At 38.9% G+C, this 24,083-nt stretch overlaps 2 protein-coding genes and 2 pseudogenes across 5 annotated transcripts; 2 read left to right on the plus strand and 2 right to left on the minus strand.

The window, feature by feature from the left end:
- Window positions 1-1,256: 1,256 nt before the first annotated feature.
- LOC126630498 (uncharacterized) lies at window positions 1,257-5,146 on the minus strand. 4 transcript variants are annotated; one of them, XM_050300621.1, is made up of 3 exons: window positions 5,001-5,146; window positions 2,264-4,103; window positions 1,257-2,176 (listed from the first exon to the last, which is right to left on the minus strand). In XM_050300621.1, exons 2-3 carry the CDS (start codon window positions 3,956-3,958, stop codon window positions 1,667-1,669), a joined length of 2,205 nt encoding a protein of 734 aa, XP_050156578.1. In that variant the 5' UTR covers window positions 3,959-4,103; window positions 5,001-5,146; the 3' UTR covers window positions 1,257-1,666. The 4 variants fall into 4 exon arrangements, with proteins under 4 accessions (XP_050156578.1, XP_050156574.1, XP_050156577.1 ...); XM_050300617.1 differs by having other exon boundaries at window positions 1,257-4,103; XM_050300620.1 differs by lacking the exon at window positions 5,001-5,146 and adding an exon at window positions 4,768-4,991 and having other exon boundaries at window positions 1,257-4,103.
- Window positions 5,147-6,244: 1,098 nt separating this feature from the next.
- On the plus strand, window positions 6,245-13,176 carry LOC126628088 (40S ribosomal protein S17-3-like; annotated as a pseudogene).
- Window positions 13,177-13,514: 338 nt separating this feature from the next.
- Window positions 13,515-17,058, plus strand: LOC126628740 (uncharacterized). The gene is made up of 9 exons (XM_050298527.1): window positions 13,515-13,698; window positions 14,514-14,632; window positions 14,948-15,088; window positions 15,189-15,294; window positions 15,478-15,660; window positions 15,831-15,993; window positions 16,195-16,430; window positions 16,568-16,657; window positions 16,789-17,058. The coding sequence occupies exons 2-9, from the start codon at window positions 14,618-14,620 to the stop codon at window positions 16,833-16,835; spliced, it is 981 nt and encodes a 326-aa protein (XP_050154484.1). The 5' UTR covers window positions 13,515-13,698; window positions 14,514-14,617; the 3' UTR covers window positions 16,836-17,058.
- An 8-nt stretch (window positions 17,059-17,066) lies between these two features.
- On the minus strand, window positions 17,067-20,313 carry LOC126628739 (probable protein phosphatase 2C 76; annotated as a pseudogene).
- Between the last annotated feature and the right edge of the window lie 3,770 nt (window positions 20,314-24,083).

Raw genomic sequence — 24,083 nt, forward strand, 5'->3', positions numbered from 1 at the left:
ATACAGATGAGTGCGGTAAAGTAAATAATTGTGGCTGTTCACGCCGTACGCCTTACGGGATATAAGCTACAACTTTGTTGTGACAGTAAGAATACATTGTGAAATCTTTAAGCTCCTTTAGAAGTGCTTTTAAAATTGATACAAACACTTTTAGTGAAAATGTTTTTGGAATCAATCATTAGTAAATATGGAAGTAAATCTTGAAAAAAACACTTGAAATACTTTATGCAAGAAGCAATAGTTATGCGCTTCTTGCAGAAAACACTTCAAGTGCTTTTAGAATCCAAGTATTTTCTCTAAAGCACTTTCAGTTATATTAAAATCACTTTCAAACGAGCCATTTACAAACATGTAATCTTCTATAAAAATATTGATACTTCAGATGAATCCAACAATATCATAGATCGTGCGTGTAAACACATAGTCATGCACACGGCACACCAATTACCTCAAATCTCTAAAGCACTTTCAATCATATTAAAATCATTTTCAAACGAGTCATTTACAAACATGTAATCGTCTATAAAAATATTGACATTTCCGATGAATCCAATAATATCATAGATCGTGTGTGTGGACACGCGTCGACACACAGTCACGCACCCGGCACACCAATTACACGCATTTGATGGCAGATGCAAGTGTCTACGTTTAGTCAAAATGTAGATGGTGTCAATTATATGGGATGGAATATTTTTTTTGGCCCTTTCGTTTTCTTTGACAAGTAGATCATTAAACTTATATTATTGTACGTATCCCTTGCTGCTTGGCAGTTTACTTGGTCTCCTGATACCAAAACAAATACATCTCACTTTGTCACGATGAAAATGATTTCCGCGATCTCTTTTTTGCTTCTACAAACTTCTGTCTTTTGTCTATTGATTTTCTTTTAATTAAGGGAACTTTAACGACAAAATTCTGGTACTGTTCACTTTAACGAAAAATCATATTTTTACACTAAAAAATCAATCTTGATACTATTCATTTTACCTTTTATTTTGTCCTTACCAAAACTCAAAATTTTCAAGCTCTTTTTATTAATTTTTCTTTTAATTTTAATCAATCCATTGTTAACGGAATCTGCTAACTCACAACACATAAGTAAGGGACTGGCACACTTCGAGGAACAAACCGTGTGAGAGGAACCGGTCACCGAACCAACTAAACCGGCCGAGGCAACCGGAAATCCAGGTCGGTTCGGCCGGTTTCTCGGTTTTTTGGTAAGAATGCCCTAAGCTACAGAGAAGATGTATCTGTGAGCCAAATCATAGTTCACAGATGGAAAAGTAAATATTACTGCAGTAACTTGTACACTGAAGGATGTAAGTAAAAGTTAAAACCCCTGATGCCAAAGAACCTTATCTTTCAGAGAGATCAGGCATGAGAGTATACAAAAGTTTCCAACTTCACTAAAACCTAATCACCATCTGACCTTTCATGTTCCACAAAATGCAAAAAGAAAGATGGTACCGCCACCACCACCACCACCACCACCACCACCACCACCTGCTAACCAATTGCTGCAAATAATGCAGTAACATGTACACTTGCAACAGGCCTTACCAAAAACAAAAAGGGTTAGCAAAAACAAAAGGGGCAAACCTATCTAGACCGGTATTATCTTCAGCAATGTCCAGAATCTGCGGGTGGGGGCGCGCTTATAGCTTCAGTTTCCTTGGCCGACTTGGCACGTACCATTGTCGTCGGTCATCATTGGTTGAGGTTTCGGAATCTCTTCACTTGTTTTACCATCGTTCTGTTTCACTAATGCATCACGAGCTTCTGTTATAACTTGATAAAGCTCCGAAGGGAGAGCTGCTGGATCCAATTCCCAACAACCCTTTGGAGCATTATGAGCTTCTTCACCTGTAAGTAAGTGACTAGGGACCCGATGCGAGAAACGGAACATCTCCTCTTTAGGAATCCGTTTCACTTCCTTGGGGTCTGTGTGCTTACGAAACACTGTTTTAAAACCAGCGACCTTAGATAGAGGAGCGACAGACACACCGTGTTCCTCGGTAAACTCGTCAAGCAGTTCCACCATGTCATATTTGTTGATTACTGCATCTGGGGTATGCTGATTCCATTCAGGGGACCAGTTCCTATATAGAGCCCAGATTTCACCCCTTGTAGGAAATATGCGAATCATCCCTCGTGTGCCTTTTGTCCAATTAACCTTGCTTGAGAAAGAATTTAAAGTATCAGATATTGCATATTTGCCAGGCCTGAAATCACCACAAGTTTTAGCGAAACCAGAACCTACCCAGTTCAGCGTACCCAATTCATTGTTGCTTCTCGAGTTAAGCCAACTGACCCGCATCTTAAACGGCTTCAAGGAGATCACCTTTTGAATTCGACCATAATAACGAGGCATACCATCATTATCATATGCAGCCCAAACTTGGTCCTCTCCAAAGGATCTTTCAGTTCGATCCAAGTCAAAATTATGAAAATCAGGGTCTGGAACGTTGATCGGCATTGGTGACTTATCCTCTACATCTGGAGCACTGTTTGTGCTTGTGTCAACATTTACCACACTCTTCTGTTTCTTTTTTACTTTCACAGTTTCTTGCTCTTTCTTTGCCTGCTTTGCTTCAGTTGCTGAGCTCCGCGCAAGAAAATTGCGAATTGAAGTTAGTGCCGTCTCAATTAGAACTTTTCTTATTACCGGATATGGAACCTCTCTGAGGACCTTAGGTTTGTCCTGTGCACTAGAGAAATCATAAATTCTTTTCGTTCCAGAATTACCTTTACTCAACTCAGATATACCTCCCACGTCGGCTCCACCACTTCCCATGGCCATTTGATTAGGCCTTTTTTTATCATAACCGTTCAAATGAGGATCATCCGTTCTTCTCTTTTTCAATGTAGGATTTCCCTTCAAATTTTGACTCCTTTCCCATTCAGCAATTGACTGTCTCCGCTCTGAATTTCTATTCATATTCTCACTTGCCTGCTGAACCGCATCCACAGCAGCGTGACCCGATGCAACTGTGCTACCGATACTTGTCACTTTGGTGGCAGAGCCCTGCTTCAAGTTTGTGTTGTTGTTTGAATTAGAACCTGAAGACCCCCCAGCTCCTACATTTTGAGCTGCAGCACAGTTTCTTCCAGAACTATTTGAGTTACCACCAGCAGCATAGTGTCTTGAATTCTGATGCTGCTGGGAAGAAGAGCTCTTGGACGACTTGAAAATCTCTGCAGGTGGAGCCTGTTCTACAGCCAAGAAAGTCTTCTTACAATTAGGACAGACAAGAAGATGATGTAGATACATTCTGACATACTGATAATGAGTTTTGCAATGGTTGCAAATGGTCCAAAATGTAGCAGCTTTTGCATATGAAGGTATATGGGTGGAACCGCGCTGAGTCCTCGCATTCATAACATTCTGAAAGGTACTTGCACTAGGTTGCGTTGACGGACCTCCACTACGGTGTGCAGCTTCCTGTTGAGACGCTTTTACAGTCTTCCTGACACTATTCATACAATTTTGAAAGGTGCTTGCACTAGGTTGCACTGACGGACCCCCAGTACGGGACACTGCTTCCTGTTGAAACCCTTGTACATTCCTCATGTGGTTATATGCTACCCTCTTGGCCTTGTCTGATAACAAAGTCCAGGCCTCTGAAACCAACTTAAATGCGCCTTCTGCACCAAAACACTTGTTTTTATCAGGATGAAGCATGAAAGCCAACTTTCTATACTCTTTCTTAATCGTCTCATCATCAGCATACGGAGTAACACTAAGTACTCCATACCAATCTGCTTCCCCATTAATTTTATTCTCCGAAGAGATGTAAACATCAAGTATAGTCAACATTTGGGAGAGACCCTCAAGCTCGGGACACAAATTTAGAGCTTTCAAAACAAACTTCTTAGCACTAGCATAATTTCTTTCTGCAAACTTCCTCTCAGCAAGTTCCTTAGCCTTGACCGCATCATCTTTATTGCACTCCATAGTTTCCCTAACAGTCTCAATACACTTCCTCTGAGTCTTTACTTAACTGGAGCAGTAAGCATAATACGAGAAAAAGTATTACATTCGACAACCCCTAGCCATTTTTCCTTCCCAGAAAGCGGTCATGACTACGGATGTTAAATACCTGATCCAAAGAGAAAGCAAACAAATAGCATCAGATTATTTTACTTGTTATTCAATTATGCTAACAACTTAAAGTCCGACCCGATGCAGAAACAAAAAAAACTCATTTCAAAACAAACATTGTTTAAATACAGAGTTTAAAACCCTCCCTCACCAACACCAAACAAAAAAAGCCGCTGCTATAAATCTATAAATAATAAATTCCATCACATTGAATAGAAACAAGTATCACTTTTATAGATAGAAACAGATAATGTACTAGAAGAAGTCAAGACAGACCTCAATCATCTCTCCTTTTCGACTTAAACCACAGACTTCCCCGTCAAAGGACGAAAGAGCTTTGCTTCATAAAAAAGGGCTAGGCATGCGTTTTCATCAAACACTTGGAACTACACCAAGAGAACTCCTTAACACAACATTTCCCCAACAATTTCCAACAGATCTAAGCAACTAAGAAAGCCAGATATGGCATGCCATTGCACACTCTTACAGGAATTCAACAAAACTTTACCTTAATCAAGCTTCCCTAATGCATACAATATGTCAAATCATAAACAAAATGCAACAAAACAAAAGCCATCTTTTAAAAAAAAATACCCTTAAAAAAAATTCCCAAAACCCACTTGGAGGAAATAGTCCCCAAGAAAATAATGATCAGAATTTACCAACTCAGAAAGCTCAAAGCTTTACTGAAAAACTACAAGATTTCTGTGTGAGTTCACAGAAACATAGCTTTTAGGGTTTCAGTAACATCGTCTGGGTGGGAAAGTTCTGAAATTTAGCACTTTCAAAATTTCAGAAAATTTCACAAACCCTAGCTCTGTGCCATTTCCCAAAGTTGAACAAAACCAGAAAAGCACTTAAGCAAAAGCGGAAATTGCAGAGAAAAAGTGCTTACCCACAAAGAAGGAAGAGGAGTCTGACTGACTTGAAGGAGTTTGAATCTGAGACGACCATCACCACCAGGTACACTGACCCATTAGCCCCTAGGGAAAATTCTTAATTGCAGACTTAAAAATTGAAATTTTTTAGGGAAAAAGTAGGAATGGGTTTTGGTGCCTCTAGGCTCTAGTATTGTATAGATTTATATATTGGTTGGTTTAATTTAACTCAAGAAGACTAACTAGGGTTAAATTTTAACCTCGGCGTAGGATTTACGCTAGATGGACACCGAACATTCTAGATGGAAGAGTAACGTTACGCCAGATGTAAAAGAACCGTTACGCCAGTTGGACAACGCATATTGTAGCAATGAAAAAATTAAAAATATAATGGAAACAGGTCCTGAGTTCAATTCACAATGCTCACATTAACTTTAAAGAAACATATTGTCACTGATTAACTAGGCTCAAGTTTTAACCTTGGCCTAGAGTTTATGCTAGATGGACACCGCATATTCCAGATGTAAAAGAACCATTACGCCAAATGTACGTCGCATATTTTAAATGTGGGAAACTAAAAGTATGGTGGGAACATATCCTGAGTTCCATCCTCAACACATACATTAACTTTAAAGAAACGTATTGTGATTTATTTAGTTTATTGGATGTAAGTTTAGTTTAATTTGTTGTCACATTTTTTTAACAAAATGTTACATTTAAATTTCTTATGTATCCTAGTAAGGCTCATGAAGAATTTAGGGACAATGTGGCATGTTGGAGAGCCTTAGCCCTTATCTATGTCCTACATTCCAAACATTTCCATATTTAAATAATTAAATTCTCTTTTTTCAATCGAAAAATAAATTACATTTTTATAAGATATCGGTAAAACATTGATATTGATACATAATATAATTTTTAGGCCTAATTGGATAAATGGTCCCGTGGTCATAAGGTATTCGGATGATAGCCCCTGTGGTAAAAAAATTCGGATTTAAACCTATGTGGTCTAAGTCTGTTAGTATTTAAACCCCTGTGGTCTAAGTCTGTTAGGATTTATGCCCATCTATTAAATAATGATGACGTGGCTGACACATATATGTCACGTGGCTGCCAAATGTCTGCCACGTGGCAAAAATAATAATTTTTTATTTTTTTTTAAAAAACCTGAATTTTTACAACAAAAAAAAAACGCAGATCTGCAAGAAAAAGGAAGAGGGAGAGGGAGGAGGGCGCGGGGAGAGGGCTCCGGCGGGAAGAAGAAGAAGAAGAAGAAGGAAGAGGGAGGAGTCGCGCGGGGAGACCGGCGGGGAGACCGGCGGGAAGAAGAAGAAGAAGAAGAAGAAGAAGAATAAGAAGAAGAAGGAAGAGGGAGAGGGAGGAGTCGCGCGGGGAGACCGGCGGGAAGAAGAAGAAGGAAGAAGGAGAAGAACGGCGGAGGGGGGGGAACGGGCAGAGGGCGGGGGGGAGATTCTGGGTTTTTTTTTATTTATAAAAATTCAGGTTTTTTTTAAAAAAAATAAAAAATTATCATTTTGCCACGTGGCAGACATTTGGCAGCCACGTGAGCATTATTTAACAGATGGGCATAAATCCTAACAGACTTAGACCACATGGGTTTAAATCCGAATTTTTTTACCACAGGGGCTATCATCCGAATACCTTATGACCACGGGGACCATTTATCCGATTAGGCCTAATTTTTAAGTATATGATAAAAGGTTTAAATCTTAACCAGAATTAGACGCCCTCTTTCACTTGTATATCAAATTTCGTTTGCAAAGTGATTTGTAGATTAATTGATAAATTGTAACCAATAAGAGCACTTCCACTGTGTGCTCCAGCCCGAGGGACAGGCGCATGAATAGGGCCAAACAGCTCGAGTGATGAAGCCCAGCGTGTGCTGGCAAGTGAGCCTGAGTAAGCTCGAGGGAGAAGCCTGACATGAATTGCAGGCCAGAGCGCCCGAAAGGAATGTGACGTGGGCTGACGTCAGCCACGTTTTTTTTATTTCAAAGAACCCATATCCTAAAATTAATCAACATTTCATACACCAAAAAATTAAACTTGTTGCCTGCATCCATGAAATGGGGGAACAAGATGAATCAGGAAGGTAACTAAGTTTAAATACCATCTCCATCATTTTCTAAATTCAATGAATTTAAAAAAAATTGCTCTTTCTGTTTTTTTCTCTTAACTTGTTGCCTGTAGATCCATGAAATGGTAGATGGATGAATCAGGAAGAATGCCCAATTTGCACGATGAATCTCCCATTTTTCGTTGTAAAACGAATCCCCAATTTGCAAGATGAACCCTTCTCTCGGCTGCAAGACGAATCCCCAATTTCTCTAATATTGTTTGTACCATATTTAGGGCCTCTGTATTTAGAACTCGTATAAATACTCGGGGGACTCAAATGTAATTATGTAATAAATGAAGGGGCAAATATGTAATAAGTGAGGAGCCTTTATTCTATAAAAGGAATTCTCACTCTCCTCATTAAGGAAGGTCAGGATTCGGGCCAAGATGGAAGCCAAGTTTAAGGCCATGGAAAGAGAGCACATAGAAAATAGGCTAGAGAGCACACTGCCTCTAGCCTTTTTGTATATTTACCATTCAGAGTGAAACAATATAAACATCAGTGTGGACGTAGCCCAAACATTAGGGTGAACCACGATACATCTTGTGTTCTTTACTTTCTTGCAAATTTACGGTCGGATTTATGTTGTTCCAAGACCTCCGGTTTTGTGCATCAACATTTGGCGCCGTCTGTGGGAAACGACACGAAAAGCTATGTCGGTTCTCTTTCATTTTGTCACCTCCGCTGTGAATTTGCAAAAACCCAAGAACCCAAAGTTTTCCCAGAAAACCCACGAAGCCACCTCCTCTCTCACTCAGTCTCTCCCTGTAACTGCAAGACAAATTCCCGCACCAATTCCTCACTCGCTCTCTAAAAAACCAGAACACAAACACTTCATCTGCAACAAAGGTGACGAAAAGGGTGATGGAAGTCGTGAAGGGCCTGGATCTGCAGCGCTACATGGGGTGGTGGTACGAGATTGCCTCTGTTCCGTCGTAGTTTCAGCCCAAGAATGATGAGAACACGCGTGCCACCTACACTCTGAAAGACGATCGCACCGTGAATGTGCTAAACAAGACTTGGACCGACAGGAATAGGGGGTTCATCCAGGACATCGCATACAAGGTAGACCCGAATAGTGGCGAGGCGAAACTGAAGGTGAGGTTTTATGTTCCGCCATTTCTGCCGATCATTCCTGTCACGGGGGATTACTGGGTTTTGTTCATTGACGAGGATTATCAGTATGCTTTGATTGGCCAGCATAGTAGGAGTTCCCTTTGGTAAGAATTAGTATTGTCGGTTGAAAAAATATATAGAGCTCCAGCTCGAGTCCTAAAGTTCGAGTCCCAAACCCTACCGCTGCAAGTACTGGTGCCCGGTTGCGGTACTTCCCACCTATCTTAACACCTCTATAATGCCGGATTTAAGGCCATCACCAACATTGACTTATCTAAGGTCGCCATTTCCGACATGTTGTGCCGCAATGTGCGTATACGCCCTGGTATGAAGTGGCAAGTCATGGACGTCACTGACATGCAGTTCGAGGATGAGAGCTTTGACGTTGTTGTTGATAAAGGCGGCTTTGATGCTTTGATGGACCCAGAGTTTGGCGTGCAGATGCAGAAAAACAGAAAAATATGTTCAAGAAGACCATACCGACAGTAGATAGGAATAAGATAAGCTTTCTCGATAATCAGTCTATTATTATTCCTTTTGTCTGCCATCTGCCAAAAGAAAGAAAAACAGAAAGAAAGCAAAGTAAAAAGAGAAAAAAAGATGCAGTGAACAGAGAGAAAGAAAAGAAAACAGAAAAGAAGAAACATAAACAAAAGCAAAAGCAAAGCAGAAAAGAAAAGAGAAAAGAAGAAACAGAAACAAAAGCAAAAGCAAAGCATAAAGCAAAAGAAGATAAAAAGAAGCAGACATAATTGCGGTGGTGATGACATGTAGAAAAGGAAATTATGGGCGTGACCCATTGAGCAGAGGGGCGGATTTATTTTTGAATGATGTAATTTATTTTTCTTATCTTTCGGAGATATCTGTATAACCCAATCAGAGGGTAATCATATAAAAAAAAAACGGCAAGCCCAAAATAATGGGCTGGAATGTTATGTGGAGGGTGAAGGTTCATATGCCCAAAAGAGTCAGGCCTTCTATTATCACAAACCAGGTGATCAAAAGTACGTCCAGTACTCCAAAATTATTCGGCAGCATGCTGCTATTATCACCAACCAAGTGATCAAAAGTACGTCTAGTACTATAAAAAATTATTCGGCAGCTTGCCGCTATTATCACCAACCAGGTGATCAAAAGTACGTCCAGTACTCCAAAATTATTTGGCAGCCTGCCGCTATTATCACCAACCAGGCGATCAAAAGTACGTCAAATACTCCAAAATTATTTGGCAGCATGCCGATATTATCACCAACTAGGTGATCAAAAGTACATTCAGTACTCCAAAATTATACATGAGCATCACTCATATCAAACATACATAAACATTCATGAGCATCACTCATGTCAATCATACATAAACATTCATGAGCATCATTCATGTCAACATTCATGAGCATCATTCATGTCAACATCCATGAGCATCACTCATGTCAATCAACATAAACATTCATGAGCATCACTCATGTCAATCAGCTTCGAAAGCTTCACTTACAGAGCTCCACCTTCAAAAGCTCCAGCTTCAAAAGCTTCATTTACAAAAGCTCCAGCTTCAAAGCTTCACTTTCAAAGTTTCACCTACAAAGCTTCAGTGCATGGTATACAAAGACCGCTTCCGAACCAACGTATAAAATATCGATGATATTGAAAATATCAGTAGTTCAAAAACACAGAAATATCGATGGAAATATCGGGATATTATCGATATCGATAAAAATAATATGGAAACCACGGAAATTGTAAGAAAAACTTGAAATTTTTTATTGAAACTTTGCAGGATGTTTATTTAGTCAACTATCTATTAGTTTATCACAAAACATTGGAAGGAAATGCATTGCATGATGGATTTAACTGATTTAAGTTGATTATATAGCGAGCTGGCAAACATTGTGAGTGTAGAAAATATGTAGTAATTAATGAAAGAAGTTTAAACACACCATAATCATTTATATATAATGACTTAGTACAATATTTTACACTTTATACATTGTATGGTAAGATACGTGAGTTACACAAACAACGAGAAATTAATGAGAAAGCCCTTCCCAAAACGTCAGCACCCGCTATTTTGACCACACTAATCCAACGGCTCAATACCATTGATAGCCTTAAAAAAAAAAGAATTGATTGGTCTTAAAAAGAAAACGAAAAGAAAATATTATATTATAAGAATATAATATAGTATTGTTTTAAAAGATAGATAGTTTAAGGGGTAAAAATAGAAAGACAGTTTAATCTTTTGCTGGAAAAGACGTCGTGATCTAGTTGAGTAATCCAAATAGGAAGAGGATACAAGCCAGATCTAGAAATGTCAGTCACAATTATTTCATTTATTTACCAAAAAACCAAAAAAAAAAATTGTTTTAAAACATAACAAATAATATAATGTTATCTTAATCATTTATATAATATATTTATTGGACCAAAGCAATAACAATAGGAAGAAGGATTCACAAGATCTTGTTCCTGCATCTCTTTGTCCAACTTTGATAGTGGGTAATTATTTTTTGTTTTTTTTAATTATGTGGGTGGTAGACTTTCACATAAAACTAGGCATTTTTTTCCACTTTCCCGATTTCCCTGCTGCCTAATTTCTATCAATCATCTCAACTTCTCTGTTTAACTCTATATCTTCTTCTCTTCTGATCCCTCACTCTAACCCTCCATGTCTACTCTGCACATCTTCCTCTATCACTCCCTCTAAGCCACCATGGTAATTCTCCATTTTCAAGCACAACACATCTCACGAACACACACACTCACCCGCTGTTCGTCTCTTCCCAGCTCCGCCGCACAATTCCACCATCACCATGGGTCGCGTCCGCACAAAGACAGTGAAGAAATCTTCCCGCCAGGTGATTAAGCGCTACTACTCGCGTATGACCCTGGACTTCCACACCAATAAGAAGATCCTCGAGGAAGTCGCCATCATCCCCTCCAAGTGTCTCTGCAACAAGATTGCCGGATTCTCCACCCACCTCATGAAGCAGATCCAGAAGGGCCTGGTTCGTGGCATTTCCCTGAAGTTGCAGGAGGAGGACCGCGAGCGCCGCATAGACTTTGTCCCCAAGGAGTTCGCCATCAAGATTGACGAGATCTCTGTCGACAAGGAAACCCTCGACATGCTCTCCGTTCTCGGTATGGCTGACATGCCTGGTTCAAGCGGGTCGACCCGGAAGCTCAGACTCAAATTTGCATAATATCGCGATATTAATAATATTATTGATAATATCGCGATATTATGACGATAATTAAGGGGATAAGTATAAAAATATCGTCATCTAAAAAAAACGATATTTCGCCGATAATATCGATATTTTGTTCTTTGCTCCGAACAACCGCCATACATGGATTGAATTTGAAGTCTCCAGCCAACATACTCTATTGACTGAAGACTTGGGGGACTACACTATGTACCATATATTGGGCTTCCGCAACTGGGCCTCATGAAAAATACTTGGGGAACTTAGCCCATTATTTACGTATTGAGGAGCGAACCCTTATTCTATAAAAGGGACTCCCTCACCTCCATTAGAGAGAGACTCTTAGCCCATCACTTATGTATTGAGGAGCGAGCCCTTATTATATAAAAATGACTCCCTCACCTCCATTAGAGAGCATCGCTGCCAGCTGAACAACCGCATCGCCGCAAGCATCACTCTTAATCCATCACTTATGTATTGAGGAGCGAGCCCTTATTCTATTAAAGGGAATTCATCACCTCCATTAGAGAGCATCGCCGCCAGCTGAGCAACCGTCTCGCCTCAAGCATCACTCTTAACCCATCACGTATGTATTGAGGAGCGAGCCCTTATTCTATAAAAGAGACTCCCTTACCTCCATTAGAGAGTATCGCCGCCAGTTGAGCAACCGCCTCACTGCAAGCATCACTCTTAACCTATCACTTATGTATTGAGGAGCAATCCCTTATTCTATAAAAGGGACTCCCTCACCATCATTAAAAAGCATTGCCGCCTGCTGAGCAACCGCCTCGCTGCGAGCATCAACTCTAGCCCATCATTTATGTATTGAGGAACGAGCCTTTATTCTATAAAAAGGACTCCCTCACCTTCAACGCCACAAGCCGAGCCAACCAAGGCAACATAAGCCACAAGCCGAGCAGCCTCGCAATATGTGCTACTTCTAGTTGAGCATCATTTCACATTGAGCACCGCCTCATATCGAGTATTCAGTTCTAGATAACATCGAGTTACTTCGGCCCACACATGAATTGAATTTCAAGTCTCCAGCCAAAAGACTATCTTGACTGAAGACTTTGGGGACTACTGTTTGTACCATACTTAGGGCCTCCGTATTTAGACCTCGTATAAATACTCGGGGGACTCAAATGTAATTATGTAATAAATGAATGGGCAAATATGTAATAAGTGATGAGCTCTTATTCTATAAAATGACTCATCACTCTCCTCATTAAGGGAGGTCAAGATTCGGGCCAAGATGGAGGCCAAGTTTGAGGCCATAGGAAGATAGCACACAGAAAATAGGCTAGAAAACACATTGCCTCTAACATTCTTGTATATTCACCATTCCGAGGGAAACAATATCATCATCAATGTGGACGTAGCTCAAACATTGGGGTGAACCACGATACATCTTATGTTATTTACTTTCTTGCAGATTCACGGTCGGATTTACGTTGTTTCAAGACCTCTGGTTCTGTGCATCAACAAATATAAAAAGTCATACAGAAGAAGATGACGGAGATTACGAAGCAGCCATGATGGAAATGACCCAGTCGACGAGGAGGCAAGCCGAAGCCAAAGCCAAATCAGCATCTTCAAAGCCACAACCATGTCATTTACTTTTTCTCAAAAGAAATTGTTTTGTATTATTTTGTATTACAAATTAAATTATTTTGTATTATTTTATAAATAAATAAAATATTGTATTGCCTGTTGCTAAGACTATTTAGTGTAGGAATGAAGATGTAAAAGGCAGTTACTGTTCATTAAAGGAATGGATTAAATAGTGAATAACCTTAAGAACCCTTTCCCACGGTGCGACTGCTCTAAGTGTCAAACATTGTACATCGGTTCGATTGGACATAAATCAATCCATATCGTCCAATAATCTTAGCAGCCAACGAGCCGTATTATTAAGAAAATTTCGAAATGGGACACCATATATTTGTGACCAAAAAGCAGAATGAAAACAAAAGGGCCCAAGCCACGTACAATATCAACAACACAGGGTACAAGCAGCTTCCTCAAAATTTGACCCCTATAAAAACACACAAACGACAAAATACCACCTGAGAGTGTGACACTGAGTGAGATAATTGTAAAAAAATTTCACACCGCTTCCCTTCCCACTTGGTTTTAAATTTCTGCTGCTTAAGCTCTGTTAACAGCAACGTTTCGGTAAACCCTGCAGCCTACTTGCCTGCCTCTGGAAAACCCTAGCAGTAGCAGTCCTCCTCCTCCAAAGCCTTCCACTTTATGGTAACTCCAAACCCTTTCTCTTTCTTCCGCCTCCCACACGATTTTGTATTTTCTGGGTTATTTCTCTGCTTGTTTTTGCTTCAAGATGCTTCCTTTCAGCTTTCTTTTCATAAAGTTTGATGCTTGTTTGGTTGCTGAGAAAAGGGTAAAAAGAAAGGAAGAGAATTGAGTTGGAGATTTGGGTTTGGGGGTGAGGTGTTGTTTTCTTTTCTTCCTTTCTTGGATTTTCTTGGCAACCAAACAAGGGGTCAGGGGAAAGTGATCACTGGGTGTTGGTATTCTGAGATTTATTGTAAATTTATCAATCAATTGCAGAAACAGAAAAACAAAGTTGTTCCTTTTACATAATTGGATGATTGGAAGTGGTGAAATCAATCCATTTCCTTGTTTGGCATGTTACACTAATGTTATTAGATGTAAATTCACCCGTCTTGCATATTCGGCATTCAAATTGTCTTATCATTTGATGTTGTGAGGAATTCTATGTGCATCTGGTGTTCAATGGACGTAAACTAATGCTTCGATATTTTACTTGTTTGGTTTACATCAAATAATTATGCGTATTTTGGTTTGAGGTAGTGAATTTACTAATACTTCAATTGTCTACTTTGTCTTCTTCGCGATTTCATTTTTTTTGGGATATCTTCAATAAATTTAATACTAAAACATGGAGCTGCATATAGGGCTTAGTTGAATGAGTGGTAGTGTATTTACGCCGTGTTTTGTGTTTGAAAGTTATTTTGGCATCCAAACGCTTGAACAACATGCTATTCCAATTGTTCATCCTTTTTTACGCAATTTTTATGATATTTCAGGTCGTTATTGGTTTTATTGGTCTCTCTGATTTAGCCATCATAGAAAGTTGAAGGGAGGATCTCGAGCCAAACAAAAGCTCAGAGTTTAGGTGCATTGAAGTGAAATGAAGATATTGCAGGTTTAGCATCATTTACTTGTATTCTCAATCTGCGAGTCATCGTTGATTTTATTAATGTGACAGACAATGATAGCACCCGAATTTCCCTAACCCAGTGCTGTTGTATGAAAAGCTCTTGGCCGTCTGTTTTTCCTAAGTCATTTCTGTTTGGCCTATATCGAAAGAAGGAAAAAGAGTTAGCCATGCCATAAACCATACAACTTAATTATTTCCCCCTCCTAGCTAGCCTCACATTTTGATGAGTTCAAAACAGTACATTTATTTCATAAGATACTTCTTTGAGTTTCGTATCACTAAGCAAGAGGACTTTCACAGGATAAACAGAAATCAACAGAAAAGCAATTTCCGCATAATGACCGACAAAATGGCGTCAGTGAGGTCCCTACGCTGGACTCTGGTTCAGTGTCTATTTCCAGCAACAAGAGCACAAAAGTCACACGTGAAGATATTGAAGTTGTAAGACATTTTTTTTACTTGTTTGAGCTTGAGTGTGATTTTGTTCCAAGGATGAAACTTAATTGCATTATTTTATTCGGTATTCTAATGAACATTGTAGGTCCAGAATTTGATTGAAAGGTGTCTGCGATTGTATATGAACAAAAATGAAGTCGTCGATACCCTGTTAGATCGTGCTAGGATTGAGCCTGGCTTTACAAGCTTGGGTATGCCACTACATTATACCACATAATTTCCTTTGTTTCATCTTCACTTTTCTTCATTGTTCGCAATGCATAAGCATCAGTGTATCACTAGTTGATGGTGCAGAAGAAGATTTTGACTTCGTAGTTATATTGCTGCTATATTTTCCGAATTGATCTAATTGTCATACTTTTTTGTCTGTTTAGTACTGCAGAAATTGGAAGTAGAAAATGCAGAATTTTTCAAGGCTTACTACACGAGGCTAAAGCTGAAAAATCAAATAGTTATGTACAACCGTTTGCTCGAGCAACAATACCAGCTGATGAAACAGCAAGAGCCTCCAGAAGTTCCATTGCCTCCTATGCATAATGGAATGCATTACATGCCTGGTATTTTCTTCGCAGAGAACCTGAATGTTTAGGCACGCGTCGGCGTTTTAAATTTTTGTTTAAGAAAAGACTAGACGCTGCGTTGCATTTTCTATTGCTAATTGAAGTCTATGCCATAAATCTCAATGTAATGTGATCCCTTATTCCTCTTTTGTTTATATTTAGTGCAGTTAACAATTTACCTATGGGATACCCCGTCATGCAGCAGCCTCCATTTCCGTCAAAGGGTCATCACCAAATCAATTCCATGGGCACCATATCGAGTTGTCATTTGGTCAATGGAATCCCTGCTCAAGGAAATTTCCACCATATGCCACTAAACTTATGTCAAGAGTGAGGATTCTATCTCACCACTTTTTTCTTTACTTTCAATTTGTTCTTGCCAATGTTTGACATTCTTATATTTTGTCGGATTAATTTAAACTTGAATCGAGGATTCATGTACATCCGTGTTCAGTAAAGTTTATGTCTGTTCATCCCACGTGCACACAGCTACCTTCATTTCTGATATGTTCTTGATCACCCCTGACACAGTGGTATCAAGACAGAGATGGTTTCAAGTCCAGTATCAGTGTCCAATGGCCAGTTTCCTTACACTCCATCAGCAATATCAGGGCAAGGTGCAGACACATCGGCGCTTGACTCTGCATTTCCTTCTCATTTCACAAATTTGGAGAGGTTCGGTATTGGAGCAGATGGTGGAAAGTTATCAGGGCAGGCACCCTGGAATTTCGGGCTTTTTGATACTGCTGGATGGCCAAACTTACCAGGTAGCAGTGCAGTATAACTAATTAGAGTTGTTAATAAAAGTTTCATGGAAACCTTCTCGGGTTGTGAAGCCGTCATGTGCTTGTTAACTATTTCCTCTTCTATTGATGGATTCTTCTTTCGCTTATTGCATGGACAGATCTTGGAGCACTTGGAAACTATTCGGGTTCACCCTTTCTGCCTTCCGACTCGGACGCTATGCTTGATTCTCCGCAGCAAAATGACATGGGTAAAACCGCATTACTCTTAAACGCTTAGTCACTCGATATTTCCATTTGAGCATTCTTTAGTTCTTACTAGTTTGCTTGCATCTATGATATGGAGAGAACCAAAAACTAAAATTACGCATTGTTTTCGCAGTGGAAGAGTTCTTTGTCGACCCTGGTCAAGGCTCTCAATCGGAGTAAACTTTCTTGCGCGCCAAGGCAACGACGTCTTGTGTATTTTGGTTAGTATCAGACAGGCTTTAGGTCGAACTCCTGATCATCAAGGAACATATGCTATTCTTGATCAACCGTTTTCTTACATACTTCAACGGGTTCGACTACCGATTTCGCATGTTCAATAATTTAGGGATTGTGCCCCTAAAACATGAAGAGCTCCATTCCCAAATGACAAGGATTTGAACTATCAGAAGATCAAAACACCCGAACCGACATCTTTACAGCTACGCAGAAAAGGTATACAATACATAGACAGGTACGGGAGCGGAACGGGTCGAAAAACCCGTCTTCTCCGTACAAAAACGAAAAGTTACGATACAAAACCAACGAATAAACAAATTGCTATCGTTTCTATAAGCACATTCGGCCATTTGCATGTGCAAATTTAATACGGTTTTCTTAAAAATGTTGAAAAATCCGCACATGCAATACGCAGAATTTCTAATCTTGGTGAGGACTGGCTGGCCCTGCTTTGTCATGCTGGAACTTCACCACAATGCATGTTATGTTGTCTGCACTGCCACGGGAAAAGGCAACCGCCGTCAACTTTCGAGCTGCTGCCTCGGGTTCTTCTTCTGTTTTGGCAACTTCAACAGCAACCTGACACATGAGGGAGAAATAGATACGCAGGGAGCCAGGGTTTAACCAAACCGATAATCCGAGGCCAAGAAAACGAGATCTTATCATTACACATACGTACGCAAAAGAACTGCTCATCCCACTGTCCGACGGTGGAAGGACAGGTGAATGGCCGGGGTAGGATTTTACCTCATTTGGTAGCACATCCCATACCCCATCACTAGCAAGCACTAGAAACTCAAAATCTTCATCCACCACTAGGTCCTGAGATAGAATGAAAAAAAACTACTGAAAACTTTTCTTTTAACTTCCGATCTGTGTTGGTTTTAGTTTTAGACATTTGGAATGAAAAATCTTCAAATCTAGGGGATACTAATCAATGTAACATCCATGACGAAACAAGTAAATTGTGATTTTTCTACCAAAATAAGACTCCTCGGATGCAACAATTACTAGGAAATTACTATTTACCATTCACAACTAGGCTCCTAGACCAGATTGTAGAAAGAGTAAAGACCGGTTCAACGCACGGACAGATTAAACCCACAGAAAACAAATAAAGAAATAAGTTAATCCAGTATCAAACAGTAAGAATTTTGATGATCACCTGGATCTCAGGTTCTGCAACAACATATTGCTTCAACATGCGGTTCCCAAAAGCCCGAGACATGGCCAGCACACCGCCTACTCTCCAAGTGCCTGAGAATATAACAGAAAAGTAGGTGAGTTAGAGTTACCTTGATTTATCATAATTGTTAAAAGAGTAAAACAAGCAGCTCTACAACTGTTATTGGATGGCCGGAAACCGTGTAGAAATTTCAAAGCCCATAAATGAACTCAAGAATAGGCACCACATAAGCACACTGGGAGAAACAACCGATGCGTGAATAACACATTATTTGTTTGTATAAATATATAATGACAGCCAACATATAGAGATTATAGTTTCTTGCTTCAATCAGAAACTTTGAAGTCTTACCTGTCCACATTACAAAACCCCCAGCACTCTCAATTCTCTTCCTCTCATCACTTCGATTTGGTTTATGATCCTCGGATAAAGCAATAGCTATCCAAAATGGGAAAAACGAAAACTACTTTTAGAAATCCAGCATACCAAAATATTAAATTCATACATTCTATATGATTACATTCAACATTTTCAGCATGGAAAGGTGTCCGATATACTTCATGATGAATTCAGTTACATATCATAAAATTTTAACCACTTTTCAATAACTAATGATTCAATTAATACCTTTTCCTGCCTTTGATATTACTGTACGTGAATCTCCAACATTAGCAACATATAGATGGTTACCAACCAAGACTGCTGTTGAAGCAGTAGAACCATCATCCCGGTATATATCTCTTTCAGAATCCAAAAAGTCTGCATCGGTCTGTTGATATGATTCACCTGCAAGGTCACCCAAGTTACCCAGAAGAACCAAACAGACCTATGTCACAGGGTAAAAAAGTGTTCCATGCAGAACCCCACAGCTTGATGAAATGACAGGGATAAAAACATTTTATCTCTTTCCACCTGACCTAAGAGGCACATAACTAAATAATTCCACCCATATGGGACGAGGATCCTATGTCAGAACAATGGACATGCTACAACCATGCCACCCTAACGTTTTATTGTAAGTGCTGCACAAATTTAGGTATAAAGGAACTTGGACGCACTAATAGCTAACTTAGTGTCTGTCATGAATTGTGGATGCTTCATGAGATTCTCAAATAGATGCTCCTTCAAATATTGAGCAGCACGAGAACCGCCATGACCTGTAAAAATAGACAAGAAAAATTAGAAAACCTTGCATCATACACAGGACAAGTACTTTCTACTTCAGCCAACAGGTAAAATGCTTATATTTGACTGAAATCTCAGGACAATTACATCTTAGGAATAAGGTCTAAGTTGCGTAGCAGAACCCTCACATATAAGCGAGTAATATCAACCGGCTCGATGATTAAATTGATAATTTCTTTCATTATTTCCTTTACGTGGAAAGTAACCATGTGAGATCTAAAGTAGCAAAAGTCAGATTCGCCCAACCTTTTGCCACCGTAGTTTCCTAAGGGTTCAGCCACTAAATGGTTGCAACTATGTTCGAAAAACCTAAATTCATTCCATGTGTCCAAACACTCTGGATTCTTATGTAGACAGCATTTCATATACATTGTGACGAATGATTTTTAGCCCTACATTTAAGACTTTTAGTAATCAGAACATATTCCGTTATCTAAAATAAAAGAAGATAAAGAGAATCTAACCATCGAAAATACCAAACAGGCAGACCGTTTGCCCATCAATTTTGGACATTTTAACATCATAAAAATCCTCCATAGTTGCTCTTTTTCCCCTGAAACTGGAATAACCGCAACTCAGTTCTCCACCTTCGCTGTCAATGAGACACAAAAGGAACACGAAGTTAAGTCCAAAGATTAATTCTTTGACAGCCAGCACCAGTTAGATCATTCAATATTCGAACGGGTCTGCTCATAGTTGAATAAGGATATCGATTTTGCCTATTGATTTCACACATTAATAAAGACAGATAAGGATAACCGATATAAACCTTTTGCACCCTCCACTGGTATATTCACCATCCTCATCTTTGTCAGGCAGCACATCAAAAACGGATCCCTGTTCATCCGTCGCGCCTGTATCAACCATCATCCTCAAACTCGACCTAAATGCTCGGTTCCACGAATTGGCAAGCACGCAAATTCTATCAGTATTGTTGAAATGCACCCTTGCCTTCGTAGACGTTACGATATTCCCAGCTTGAACAATCACACTCCTTAATGTAACTTTTGCAGAGCATCTAAACATAAACCGGTCTGGCCGCAAACACCAGATCTTCTGCAATAGCATTGAACAAATCAAAAACCACTCAAAGATGCCAATGTAACTACAAAATAATCCATTTTTTTATAGGATCAAACTTCCACTAAACCGATTAACGGAGATTAACGCAATTGAGGTAAAGTTAATCTCATAGCTAAACAACGAAATGATGAAATTCAAAAACAACATTTCTAGTTTCTATGACTTTCCTCAGCTTTCTCGGCAACCAAACAGGAAAATAATTGACAAGTTCACTAGCAGAAAACACATACGCAAATCCAAATGCAACCAAGAGATAGATTCGAACAAATTTGGCGATGAAATTGACGAGAAAAAGTTGAATTTATTACAGAATTGTGGCTGAAATCTTCGAGTTCGAGCACCGAGTCGGATCGGATCCGACTGAATCTACCGGGCGCAGACGGCGAGGATCCGAATCTAAAAGTGTGATCCAATCAGCTCCATGCGTGCACAGGAATGTGTAAAAGTACAGTCTTCTCACTCTCAAAACCTGATAGAATTAATATCCTAGAGAGAGAAAATAAGAGAGAGAGAGAGAGAGACTGAGTGAGTGAGATTCAGGTGGTGGATAAATCTAGTGAGACAGTTCCCGAAGTAGCCAGAGGAGAGAGATAGGCTTTTTGTTGCTTGTCAGTGAATAGTGGCGCCAACGTGGCGCCTTTCATGCATCCACTTTAGGAGTAAGGAAAGGCCACAAAGTCCAGGGTTTGATCATTGAAATTTGATTAAACAGTTATAAATAGAAACTTACTTTAAAAATTAAAATAACTTTAGCAGTTTGATCAAATTTTAATGGTCTGGATCTTCAAACTTGGTGGATTAAGAGGAAAGTTCCCTTTCCTTCTGCTTTTAGTGGGTTGCAATTCTAGTGCTTTTTAATCCCCACCCTTAAGCAGTGGTGATGCCACAATTGAATGTCTGTTCTGAGACCAACTTCAACCTTTGGAGTAAGTCCTAAATTTTCCTTTCTATTCCCCTCTCATTGTTTTGAACCCTTGTTCTAAAAATGGGTTAAGTGTTAAAACCTAAAAAAAACTCAAAATTTCCCTAAGATTTAGCCCAAAATTAGTGGTAGAGCTCACATATGAGAGTGGAACAAGGGAAGTGGACTGGACTCGTCCAACTCATACGCGCCAAAGGCCCATCACGCGCGCACTTGCCCCGCCCACCTCAGCTTCGTTGGCCCACCCACGTGGGTATGTCGGGCTGATGTCGGCTCGTGACACGAGCCCAACCACTCTTTTGGTGATCTGAAGGTCATAATTCAAATGGATCTTGGAGATCCAACGGTCCACTTTAATTTATTTTATTTTTAATTTATATATCTATTGAATCCAAAGACTGAGATCGAATATAATCAAATATAATGGTAAAAAGAAAAGATTTAATGGTCCAAATTCAAATCCAACAGCTAAAATAATTGAATTTTTTTTATTTTAACTCAAAATTCACCCAAAAACTCTATAAATACCTATGTATTTGTTCAAACATCCACACAAAACTCACTTTGCTCCTACAATTCTTCCAATTTTTCTTTCTACCATCTTCCAAAACCATTTGTTCCCATTTCCAAATTTTCAAGACCGCAAAAGATCATATTAGAGGTCGTAATTGGACCTTTGAGGAAGATGTTGCTTTATGCTTGGTATCGGTTTAGTGATTTTTCAATATTTATCGAATACAAATATTTTAAGGTTAAAATGCTCATAAAATTAATTCATGATAGTCTACATAATTTTTTTTTTAAAGTTAATTTAAAAAAAAGCCTAAATTCATTATCTAATAATCTGAGGCTAAAATTTTAGGCCAGAAGGGTTTGAGTCACTTGGAGCAGAAAAGTTGTTTATGGATTAAAACCTATATTTTATGGGCTAAAAATTTTAAGTTTGACTCCAAGGGTTGGAGACAGTCAAAAACATTAAAATAAAAGCACATAGAAAAATGATCAGCATCTATATACTAAAACAAATTATAATCTTAATAATTTAATATCCGATAATTAATAATCTCGGTTAAATATTATTTTGGTCAATCCCGACTTGAGAATAACATGTTAAATATTAATTCACAAAATTTATAATATATAAATTAATAACCAAATTTAACCTTGCTCTCAAAATGCAATCTCTACTAGTCCTTTTAAGAAAAATACTTTCAATATTACATCCATAATCTATCATTATTGTGTTAGTAATGCAGCAATTTTTGTCAAGAGTAATGTTAGGGTGACCAAATTTTTAAAACAAATGTTGTAAATCAAATTATGTGAACGTTAATAATTGAATTATTACTTAAGTATTGATTAACGTGCTTATTTCCTATTAATGACATCTCTTTTGATTTGCAAATTTGGTTTAGAAATTTGGTCTCCTTAACATTACTCTTTTATTAGAGAGCGTTAGTAGATACTGAATCTTTATAGCATGACTATCTTTGGTTGATGGATATGTAAAAGGGCTAATAAACCCAATTAACCTTTGTTTTTATGGCGAGGCCAAGCTGCTAGCAAAGCATAAGCTGCCTTTGGGTTCCATTGCTCCACGCTACAGCTAGTATTAAGGCTCGAGTGGGGGCGTAGCTCTTTTGGTTTAAAGCCACCAGAATTTAGAGACTACCGTCTTCAACTGCTGCACCCTTTGAAGTTTTGAACACCACACTTCAACTTCTGTTTGCGCATTGACAGTTTCAGTTGGCAACGTGAAGTTGGATAAGGCGGCACGGTTGATCAGCACCCGACCGAAAACCTCTTCTCCGCACAAGTCACTTTTGCCAAGAAATCTTACCCTAGCAGTAGATGAGGCGGTGTAACTCAATAGCTTACCATGACGAAGATCGAGCATCTTATACCATCTTCAAAGGAGATGTCAAATATGTCAAATAAGATTAAAAAGACATTCAAGTGTTTTCCAATGGATATGCCATATATGATGATGTGGCATGTGAGTCATTTGACTCCTTACTTTATAGCTGCTTTTTTTTACAGCAAACAAAGAAGGAGTCAAATATATTTTATTTAATTTTTTAATGCATGGATCTCATTAACAACCAATAAAATAAAAACTAAAACTAATTTTGATTATTTTTTAATAGTTAATGTAACTCTAGGCCTAATAAAATAATAAAATAAATATTTGACACATCCATTGGAAAAGAAGAAGATTTAGCACTTGTATTCAATTTGCCACATCAGTCATCAAATAAAATTTTGACATACTATATTTGACATATCTCTTGGAGATGCTCTTAGCAAGTAGCTCTCCCTCATGAAAAATGATGTCGTTCTTTGCGTACAGCACCAGTGTGAGATGTTTGCAGATGGAATTCGAGCAAGCAGATGGAATCCAATAGTTGCTCGTCCATGTTTTGAAGTATTGGCACTTCTCTCTGAGTGTCAATACTTGAAGAATGTGAAGAAAATTCTCCACGTCAATGTGTATGTTTCTTTCAGTTTGTGCTTCATAGATTGTCAAATCCGCACCTCAAACTTCCGAGGAAGTGAATGGAAATACATCCGCAATTCCATTTCTTGTTCCTTCAAATCTCATTTCCTCGCAACTTTTGACAGCAAATTTTTCTTTTTGACAAGTTGACATCAGGTTCGCAGTTGTGTAGCCTGAGTTATACAACATGTTACAAACAGAAATTGGCTTTAAACTTTTTCCCTAAAATTTCAAAATGGCAAGCATAGGGATTGTACGGAATTGCTTTTAAAATAACCGAAACTACTTTTAGTGAAAAAAATGTTTTTGAGACCAATC

This window comes from Malus sylvestris, chromosome 7, assembly GCF_916048215.2.
Source record: "Malus sylvestris chromosome 7, drMalSylv7.2, whole genome shotgun sequence".
In the NCBI taxonomy this organism is placed as follows: Eukaryota; Viridiplantae; Streptophyta; class Magnoliopsida; order Rosales; family Rosaceae; genus Malus; species Malus sylvestris.